The 11,184-nt window shown below is 41.5% G+C and overlaps 1 protein-coding gene across 3 annotated transcripts in view; it reads left to right on the plus strand.

The window, feature by feature from the left end:
• Ly96 (lymphocyte antigen 96) overlaps positions 1-11,184 on the plus strand; it is a 36,498-nt gene that overhangs the window by 13,799 nt on the left and 11,515 nt on the right. For 2 of the 3 annotated variants that reach the window (XM_004637557.2, XM_023722421.1), the window contains exons 2-3: positions 5,093-5,182; positions 7,574-7,702. In XM_004637557.2, the coding sequence (XP_004637614.1) occupies positions 5,093-5,182; positions 7,574-7,702 (219 nt within the window). The remainder of the gene's footprint in view (positions 1-5,092; positions 5,183-7,573; positions 7,703-11,184) is intronic. The other variant, XM_023722420.1, reaches the window with a different exon arrangement.

The raw sequence follows: 11,184 nt of genomic DNA on the forward strand, positions 1-11,184 counted from the left end.
AACCAGGGATTGAACTCAGGCCCTTGCGCTTGCCAGGAAAGCACATATTCCACTGAGCCATTGCCCCGGCCCAAGAACTGAGCTAAGGGGCAGGCCCCCAAGTTTTATTATTTAGTAAAAAGTAAACCATCGGACCAAGGATATAGCTCAGCGGCATAGGTGCCTGCCTGGCAAGAACAAGGTCCCGAGTTTGATCTCCGGTACTGCAAAAAAACAACCCACTCAAGCCATAAACCATCATCTTTTTATACTATGGGAAAGAGGACAAGAACATTAGCAAGTCATTTACTTGAGCTTTAGTGTGTGTGTGTGTGTGTGTGTGTGTGCGCGCGCGCAGGGTCTCACAGTGCAGCTCGGACTTGTAGTGATCCTCCTGTTTTCAGCCTCTCTAGTGCCAGGATTACAGATGTCCTGGACTCCATCACTGGCTCAGCGTGCCTGGGGGCAGGGCTGGTGCTGCATGCGTGATCAGTACATTCCTTCCTTCCTTCCTTCCTTCCTTCCTTCCTTCCTTCCTTCCTTCCTTCCTTCCTTCCTTCCTTTGTATTTTAGTACAGCATCTGCAGGGTCTCACTACACAGATTGGATTTGTAGTGATCCTTCCTGTTTTTAAGCCTCTCTAACACTGGGATTACAGGTACACCCCACCATGCCCAGTCTCAGTTACCTTCTCAGTGCACGCCAGGGGCGGTACCAGCATGCAGGCTGGGGATGAACCCCCAGCGCCTGTGTCTGCCTAAGCAGAGCTTTAATCCACTGAGCTATCTGGCCAGACGTTGGACCAGTACATTTCTTATGGGGGGTCAGTATATGTACCTAGCAGGTCTTAATTCTTTTTTCATTCTCCACCTTTAATGGTCTCCTTCCCGCTGTTGAATCTTTCTAGTAAATTTTTCAGTTAGTTATTATGTTTTTCATTTTTGTGATTTTTGTGTGGTACTTCTTCATATTTTCTTTAAATTATCATTTTATTCATGCATTATTCTCTTGACTTCAGTGGACATCTTTATTAATTTTTTTATTTTATTTATTTTTATTTTTTTCATCTTTATTAATTTTAATTCTTTTTTTCCCCCCTGTATTTTAGGGAAGGGTCTACAGGGTGCTTAGGGTCTCACTACTAGATTGGACTCATAGTGATTCTCCTGTTTACAGTCTCCCAAGTGCTGGGATTATAGGCGCTGACCAGCACTCCCAGTCTCTAATTTTAATTCTTCATCAAATGAATTATATGACTTCATTTGCATTAATTGATTAATTAACTTATTGATTTATTTGGTACAAGGTCCCACTATTCAGCTCAGACTCATAGTGATCTTTCTGTCTCAGACTCCCCATTGCTGGGATTACTGATATTTGCTCCCATACCTGGTCTTGGATTTGGCGTGGCATGTGGTACCAGAGTTCGAACCTTGTGCTTCCCAGGCAGTCACTTAGAGCACTGAGCTATCTCTAGCACTGAGCTATCTCCAGTCATGGCTTAATTAATTTTTATTTATTTATTTATTTATTTTTATGTATTTAGGACAGGGTCTACAGGGTCTCACTACACAGATCGGACTCCCAGTGATTCTCCTGTTTTCAGCCTCCCAAGTGCTGGTATTACAGGCATGCACCACAAGGCCTAGTCTCAATCGCTATTTCAGCACGCCCCAGGAGCAGGGCCAGCAGAGCATGCTGGTTATCGAACCCTGGGCGCTGTGCTCTGTCTAAGCAGGTGCTTTAGTCTGCTGAGCTATCTGGCCGATCCATGACTTCATTTATTTAAGGTTAGTTATTCACATTTATCTCAGTCCTGTGTTTAGAATATCTTCCTGGTTTTTGTTTTCCTTTCCTTTCTGTGTTGGTGACTGCTCATTAGAAAAAGCAGGCACTTTCAGACTTCATGAACTGGGATTATATAGGAAAAGACCTTCACTAAGTTCTTTCTGAGATTCTGGGGACCTCTACTCTCTCTCTCTGTTTTTTTTTTTTTTTTTTCCTTCCAGAACCGGGGATTGAACTCAGACCCTTGCACTTGCTAGGGAAGTGCTTATTCCACTGAGCCATCTCCCCGGCCCCTGTCTCTTACTCTGTCTCTGTCTCTGTATCTCTTTCTCTGTCTCCATCTCTGTGTCTCTCTGTGTTTGTCTGTTTCTGTCTCTGTGTTCTGTATCTATCCTCAGTTTTTTCCCTCTCCCTGTCTCTGTGTCTTTCTGTCTCTGTCTCTGTCTCCTAGAGGAGCGGGCATTTGCAGTGTTCTGCTGAGCTAGGAGTTACAGCACACATTAGTCCAGCCAGCCACTTCTTTCTACTCTAGGTAGATAGACTACACCAGATCCAACAGCACTCCAGGACTAGTGAGACAGTTATTATTTATTTCACTTATGAGTATGGTCTTGAGTTGCACAGAGAAGTTTGAGTGCTGGATTCATGTAGCAGCCCTTTGCCTACCCTATGGAAAACTGTGAACTGGTGTTATTTTTTGTCTGTTCTCTATGATGAGCACAGGGAAGATCAAGCATGTCCACTATCCTGTGCCTCTGTCTTCATTCTCTCCTGTGTAGCTGGACTGTAGCAGATAGATCTATCATGGCTCCAACGCAGGCAAGCCAGAATCTAGTCCTTTGGGGAGCACTCTTGAAGATTTGGGTGCATGCAAACTGATTTCTTCCCACCCCTGTGTGAAGCTGGGATCTAAGTAGCATCTTCTTAATTGTGTGGTCAGGAACCCAGATCAGGAACCCGGGAGATAGGATGTCCTAAATCTCCATGTTGGTTTTTTAAATTTTTACTTTATTTTATTTTTTATTTTTTTTTTTTTTTGCGGAACCGGGTATTGAACTCAGATCCTTGCATTTGCCAGTCAAGTACTTATCCTACTGAGCCATCTCCCTGGCCCCTTAAATTTTTACTTTAAAGAGAAAAAAGAATAAAACAAATTTTCAAAAGAAGATAATAGGAGTGTAACAATAGCTAATAAATTGTGCATTGTTATTTTTAAATTAGTTTATATATTATATATATATGTATATATTTTTTTTTTTCTTTTTTGAAACAGGGTCTCACAGTGCAGTTTAGGCTGGACTTGAGGTCACTTTGTAGCCAAGGCTGCTGGTCTTGAACTTGCAACGATCCTTCTGCCTCAGCCTCTTAAGTGCTGGGATTACAGGTGTGCGTCATCATGCCCAGTCTCATTTGCTATCTCAGTGCACCCCAGGGGTGGGGCCCACATGGCAGGCCCAGGGACTGAACTCCTGGCTCCTGTGTCTGCCAAAGCTTTAATCTGCTGAGCTATTTGGGCAGCCCAATGAGTATGGTCTTGAGTTGTATCCATTTACCTATAAAAGTCTCCAGTTTATCCTTCCTTATGGTTCTATTGCATAGAAAGACCACATTATTTTTAATCCATTTCTTGGTTCATGGGCATTTGGTTTGTTTCCAAAATTTAGCTGTTACCTATTGTGTTTCTGTAGACATGGGTGCACATATATTGCTGTGGTATGATGTTTTTAATTCTTCTGGGAAGGTATCCAGAAAGGGAATAGCTGAGTCAAATGGGATCTCTAATTCTATTTTGTTTTTAAATATATTTGGCAATTTGGAACAGTGTCTTACTACACAGCACAGACTCGTAGTGATCCTCCTGTTTTCAGCCTATAGTGATCCTCCTGTTTTCAGCCTTGCAGTGCTGGGATTACTGGTGTGCACTACCACACCCAGACTTGGTGGCTGGCTCAGCACTCCCAGGGCTCAGGCTGGTGTGGCATGCAGTGCCCGGGGTTGAACCCAGGTCCTTGTGCATGTTTAAGCCTGCGCTTAGTCCACTGAGCTATCTTGCTAGCTCTAATTCTAGTTTTGTGAGGAATCCCCACACTGATTTCCACAGTGGTTGCCCCAGCCTACACTCCCACCAACAGTGAAGAAGGGTTCCTTTTTCCCCCACAGCCCCTCTTTGCAGTTGTTATTGGTTGATTTCTTAATACTAGCCCTTCTTTCTGGGGTGAGATGAAATCTGTGTGTTTAAATTTGCATGACCAGTGATGTTGAACATGTTTTTTTTTTTTTTGAACATGTTTTAATATATTTATTTACTGTTTGTATATCTTCATCTGAGAAGAATGTATTCATCTCAGATGCTTACTTTTGGATTGGATTTTTTTTTTTTTTTTTTTTTTTTTTTTTTGAGTTCTTTATATGTTCTCCATAGTAATCTTTTGTCTGAGAAACAGCTGGAAAACATTTTTTCCACGTTGTGGGTTGAATCTTCACTCTGTTGGTGGTTTCTCTTGCTGTGCAAAAATTTTATTTGTTTATTTATTTTTATAGAATGAGATCCTAGTTGTTGATTCTTTGTGATAGTCCCTATGTGATCTGGGTATTATTCATAAAGTCTTTGCCTCCATCAATGTCTCCAGAGCTTTTTCTATCCTGTGTTCCAGACAATTTAATGCTTTTGTTTTAATATTTAGATCCTTGATCCACTTTGATTTTAGTTTAGTGCATGTTGAAAGATATGGGTTCAGTTTTAATGTGTAAAGCCAGGTCCCCCCACCCCCCAGTACTATTAAAGAGGCTGTCTTCCAGGGAAGGTGTTTGGCACCTTTGTCAAAGATAAGGTGGCTGAGTATGTCTTGAGTTGTTTCTGAATCTTCTAATCTGCCCTTTGATCCTCGATCTTTTGTTTTTTCCAGTACCCTGAGGTTTTTGTCACAGTAGCTATACATTATAATTTCAAGTCAGTGATTTTGAGGCCCTCTGCCTTGCGCTTGTTGCCCAGGATTGTTTTTGATAGTCTAGAGCTCTTCTGGTTCCTCCATAGTGGTTTTAGTGAATCTGATTTTGTATTTTCCTGAGTTCAAGGGCCCTTTAATTAGTGTCTAATTTTCACTAATGAAATTTGACTGTGAATTTCTGGGATTATAGGGGAAAATCTAGAACCTCCTACCCTACCTTGTTGCTAATATTACTCTTCTGAGGAGATATTTGTGACTGTCATTGTTATTTATATATAATTTTGATGCAAAGGTAATATTTGGGGGTCTACTATTCAGAATATTATACTTATTAGAAGTGATTTATAACAATTTATTCATGTCTGTATTTCTTTTAGATGATATGAAATTCCCTATTTCAGTTAATGTTACACCCTGTTTAACATTTAAAGGATCATCTGGAACTCTGAATATTTCCTTCATACCAAGTAAGTACAATTCTTCTTTCTGTAGATCAACTTAAGGGTTCAAGAATATAAAAAATAAATAATTCTATTCCAAATGTAATTGTTGTCTATTGCTATGCAACAAATTACTACAATGTTAGTGGTTTAACACAATATACCTATTACCCATAGTCTTTGTAGGTTAGTAGTCTTGGCACAGTTTACTACAATCAAGATGTTGGCCAGGATTGGATTATCTGAAGGCTAGGGGACAATCTACTTCTAAACTTGTATGTTTTTCAACAGTATTCAGTTCCTGGATACTGGCTGTTTGCCATCCCACAGTTCTTACCACATGGGCCTTGTCAACATAGCTTCAGCAAAGCTGGGATGCCAGACAGTCAGGTAACAAGATGAAAGCAGCCAGGTTGTGGAAGTGACACTCTGTCACTTCTGGTCTGTTGGTTAGAAAGAAGTCACTGGGTCTGTTCACACCTTGGAGGAGGGAATTGCACAATGACACATGTATAGAATTGGAATTTTTTTTTTTGTGGAATTGGGGATTGAGTTCAAACCATTGCACTTGCCAAGGAAGCGCTTATTCTACTGAACCATCTCCCTGGCCCATAGAATCAGAAATCTTGTGATTTCGAGAAATTTCACCTACACATCTTTTGTCAACCATTAGTATTCAGCTGGTTAGTAATTGGTTTCCACTAGTCAAAGATCTGTGTGTGATCCAGCCAGAATCATTTTTTTTCCTCTTAAAGATGATCTATTTAGAGAAAAACATGATTCTAAGGGGATTTAAAAACACAATGTGGGACCGGCCTGGTAGCTCAGTAGACTAAAGCACTGCTTAGGCAGAGCACAGGGTCCAGGGTTCAATCAAGAGAATCACTATGAGTCTGATCTACGTAGTGAGACCCTGTAGACCCTGTCCTAAATGCAGAAAACACCAAACAAAAGCAACGAAAAAACCACAATGTGTTTTGCGACAGTGTTGTGTCTTGGTTTTCTTCTATATGATTCTTTAGTGTTGCCAGGTCAAGACTAAAGAGCTCATGATGGTGATTTCCAAATTATTACCTTATGTGATGCTTAATGTCAGGGAAAGCTAGCAGAATGAAAATTGAGACAAACTAAAGATAAACTTTCAAAAGAAGATACAGTGATGTACATTGAGAAGTCAGAGAGCTTGGAGGGCAGCTACAAGCAAGTGGTGGCAGCAGCCTCCACGGGGCTCAAAGGAGGTGGCAATGCTGTGAAGTATAGCTCAGTGCAAGCTGAAGATGGGAAAGCTGTCTTTTGACTTTGGATGCAATAATTCTTGGTGACCTTATTAATTTTTTATTTTATTTTATTTGTGTGTGTGTGTGTGTGTGTGCGCGCGCGCGCGCGCGCGCATGCGCGCGTGGCCAGCTCAGCCCACCAGGGGGCGGGGCTGGCTGGCATGTGGTGCTGGGGGATCGAACCACGGTCCCTGTACTTTGCTAAACTTGTTCCAAGTAGGTGCTTTAGACCACTGAGCCATCTCACCAGCCCAAAGGCACAATTATTATTATTATTTTTTTTTTGGCGGAACCGGGGATTGAACTCAGACCCTTGCGCTTGCCAGGGAAGCTCTTATTCCACTGAGACATCTCCCTGGCCCTTGGTGACCTTATTAGGAAAACATTTGAAATGAGATAGTGGTTAGATAATTAATTGTTTTCATTATAAAACAAGATTGTATTTATTTTCCCTATTTAGGCCAATTAAATAACTTGGAAGAATTGAGGAAAATATATTACGTATTAGAATGTTTATGTTACTTGACAATAGGGAGATCATAAAGAAAGTTAAAAATCACCCATATATTTAATTTGTAATCAAAAGAGTCAATCTTCAAATATTTTGTCAAAACCCTTAAGAAACTGGGCATAAGCCAGGCATGGTGGTGTATGCCTGTAATCCCAGCACTCAGGAGATTGAGGCGGGAAGGTCACCGTGAGCTGGAGGCCAGCCTCCCCTATGTAGTGAGACCCTGCCTAAAAACATCATCATCAGCAACAACAAAACCCCCTAAAAAGTTGGCATGAGTTGATTATCCTCACTTTTTTCTGTTTTGGATTTTCTAGCAGAGCTAACACTGAAAGTTGTGTTTTGTATGATAGTTTTCTCCATCAAGTTATGGTGTTTACCCTATTTTTAGGCATAGCACATACAGTTCTTACTCTGGAACATTCTATTTGGCGTCAAAGATGCCCACTTTGAACTTCAGCTTTCTCATCCACAGAGCAAGAATAATAATATCCACCTGAAGGAGGGTGGTGATGATTAGAATGAAGAAGTGTAGGGAGAGCACAGGGCATACATTCAGTGTATGGCAAATGCTCCTCTTGATAGGGGGATCTCTTGGCTGAGGGACTAATGGAGTGTCTTCTTTTCAAGGGAGGGATTTAAGAAAGTTGTACTTCAATCTGTATGTATCTTTCAAATCCATGAATTTGCCAGAACGCAAAGAAGTTATTTGCAGAGGATATGATGATGTGTATTCTTTCTGCCGTGCTCTAAAAGGAGGTAAGTGTTTGGTTCATATTACTCACAGAGGACAAAATAATTCTTTATAAGAATGTTATTAAAATTAAAATGCATTGAAAATATCAAGTTGCTTTCCTGATCATAATTCTTCCATTCCACCCTATGTTTTACATTGGCAGTAAGGATTCTTTTGTTCCTGATTTGCTAGTTCTGTCATTTGCATAGCTCAAGAAAGAGATGCCTGCAGTTGGTCAGTGATGTGTTCAAGGTGATATGGAAAAGTAGTGCTATCACAGCCCCCTGACTCGTAATACCTGACTTTTCCACTGTGCCATGATTTGTGTTCAAAAAACAAAATCTCTTGCCAGCGATTTTCTTTTAAATTGTTCATTTCTCATCTGGGTGTGGTGGTGCACCCCTGTAATCCCAGCACTAAGGAAGATTGTTGAGAGTTTAAGACCATCCTGGACTACAAAGTGAACTCAAGGCCCACCTGAACTGCATAGTGAGACCCTGTCTCAAAAAGACAAAATTAATTAATTTCTATTACATAATTGTTTTTACGAAATCTCTGTGGGATTATGTTGACATGTTATAGGAATTTTCAAGGTTTTACTTCATTGGAGAGCTAAGATGTGTCACAGTCAACCCTTGCTTGCCTGTTTCATCTCTCTATACTTTTTTCTAACAAATACTTGCTGAATTTAATATAGACAAGTCATGGTTGAGGTTCTGTCCCATTAGCTGGCCCTGCCTGGCTTGCTTCTTCTTCTTTTTTTTTTTTTTTTTTGTGGAACCAGGGATTGAACTCAGGCCTTTGTGCTTGCCAGGGAAGCACTTATTCTACTGAGCTATCTCCCCGGCCCTGACTTGCTTCTTGGCTTTGTCAATGTGGGCCAATGCCAAAGATGGAGAGTAGGGCCTTCTTGTTCAGGAAGCCACTCTGTTCTGGAAAAGATAGTCATAGGAGCAAAATTTACAATAGAAAAATAAAGAAGTAATACCAGTGACATTTTAGGCTATTAGTCTTTTTTTTCTTTTTTGACACAGCATCTGGCTGTATAGTCTGGGCTGGCCTTGGGCTCAATAACCTCCTGCCCCATCCCCTGAATACTGGTATTACAGGCATGTGCTATCATGCCTGGCAGCTATTAGTTTTCATTGGTTACTCGCAATGGTAGGATAATTCAGATAAGTCTCCATAGGGCATTTGGTTAGTCTTGGATCTGAGAACATCAGAGTCAGGGGAAGAGCATTCCTTCGAGAGGAGGCAGCATATACAAACACATCTAGCCACAAGAGTATGGTATATATATATATATATTAAGATGGAGCAGAATGTTCTTTGGGGAATTGCTGGAAATGAGCCTAGAAAAGGGGGCAGGGTGAGCGTGTAAGTCATGCACAAAACATTGGCCTGTATCTGGTATTAAGTGGGCAGAGAAAGCCTGCTAATATTTCCATTCTGTAAGGATAACTAATGTCCATATGGAAGGAGATGGGGGTTGGCTAGGACAGGAGCTTTCAGTGGAAGGAGGAGGAGCCATGAGGCTGTGTGAGAGACTGAACAAAGATGGTGTCCCGTGGAGCAGTGAGCAGGAGATCAAAGAGCAAACTGGGAATCAGCATGGGGAGGACACACTGACTGATTTGATGTGTTGGACAAAAAAATTAAATATAATCAAGAGACACTTAAGGGCTGATGACTGGACATCTGGAAATACCATTCCTTGAAATAATGTGTTAGCACATGTTCGCAGTACATAATGAGTGCATTCGTCAGGTATATGTACATAACACTCCGTAATTCTTTGCTTGTCCCCTTCTCCTCCCATCTCTCCTCAATTCCTCCATTTCTTGGTCCCCCTAAAGGGGCAGATTATTTTAAAGAGAAAGATTACCTATTCCAGTTTGGGCATGTTGAGCTCAAGGTAATTTTGGAACACTGAAATAAACATGTCCATCTGGCAGCTGAGCGTGTGGGCCCGGAGCTCAGGACATTCTGATTTAAGAAGCATTGATGTACCAAGAGACCCTTGAAGTCTGAGAGTCAAATTTGCAAATACCATACATGCCTATTTTTAAAATAACTTTCCTTTCTGTTGTTGTTATAAAAGTCATACATCTTTAGAATATGATATTTAGAAAATATACCCAGGCAAAAATAAAATAAAAATTACCCATAATTTTACCACTTTTTATACATATACCCCTGTTACATCTTTCAAAAGCATATTATGATTATTGTCTTGAAATTCTTAATATGTTTTTTGAGTGCCTGTGTGGAAGTGAAGGCTGATGAAGCAATGAGGTGCCCTCACCTTCCTGCTCCGTGGGTTCTTCATTCCTTGCCACTCATTCCCTGCATACACAGGGTCCTGCCTGGCACCACCCTCCCCATTCCTGTCCATTGACATCAGTCAGCTGCTGGCCTTGGTGGGGTCTTGGGTACAGGGAGGGTCAGGATCAGGTGTGGGTGCCCTGCAGTGTCAGGGGTGGGGCAGAACGTTGGCCACCTGAGTGATGCTGACAGCTGTTCAGTGGGTGACTAGGTGGCAGTGTTCCTCTTTCTCCCCCAGTAGACAGTGCATGGGGGTTGTGCACCGAGGTCCCAGTACCCTAGAGGGTCACCCCGGGATAAATGTGAGGAAGGAAAGATGCCTGCTTTGCCTTTGCTTCTCACCTTGGGGGAGGAGGTGAATCTCTCGAGGAGTGTAGAAACCCCATAATCCTAGTACTATGTACCAAGCCTGTGAATGTCTGTGCTTCGGCACATGGCACCCTTCCTTGCACGCACATGTGCAGCATTCTGTGTGCACACAAGTGTTCCTGTGTGCCATGTTCCTGGGCAGAAAGCACAGGATGACAGTCCTGTAGGCTGGCGGTATGACTCTTCTGCCCACCCTGCTATACCAGCAGATCCCAGTGAATTTTGAGGGCTTTAACACCTTCACATTCTCTAGTCATTTGCATAGTTCAGCATTTATTTTGGTCAATAATTTCATTTAATTTTAAAAATATGTATTTAGTACAGGGTCTACAGGATCTCCACAGATCAGACTTGTAGTAATCTTTCTGTTTTCAGCCTCCCAAGAGCTAGGATTACAGGTATGTGCCACCACGCCCATTCTCAATCACACCCTGGGGCTGGCAGGGCAGCTGGGGATCAATCCCTGGTCCCTGAGTCTGCCTGAGAAGGCGCTTTAATCTGTTGAGTTATCTGGCTGGCCCCTGGTCAATAATTTTAAAATAAATTTTGCTAGCCCAACTTCAACAATCTTTAGACTCCTTTACCTTTTCTCACTGCAAATATTCCCCATTCATTGGTGGGTTAGGATATGTTGAGGTTGAGAAGTTGGTAAAGCTGGAGAGAAGAGTGATGCATTTTGCCTCAAAAATGGCTCCACTGACTGTCTTGCTTCAAGATTGTATATGGTGAGATTTTTGGACTTATGTGTAAAAATAAGAAGTATATAATTCTTTATGCCTATTTTTAAAATATATTCTAATTTTTAAATGTT

Source organism: Octodon degus, unplaced genomic scaffold (assembly GCF_000260255.1).
Source record: "Octodon degus isolate 3935 unplaced genomic scaffold, OctDeg1.0 scaffold00091, whole genome shotgun sequence".
Classification (NCBI taxonomy): domain Eukaryota; kingdom Metazoa; phylum Chordata; class Mammalia; order Rodentia; family Octodontidae; genus Octodon; species Octodon degus.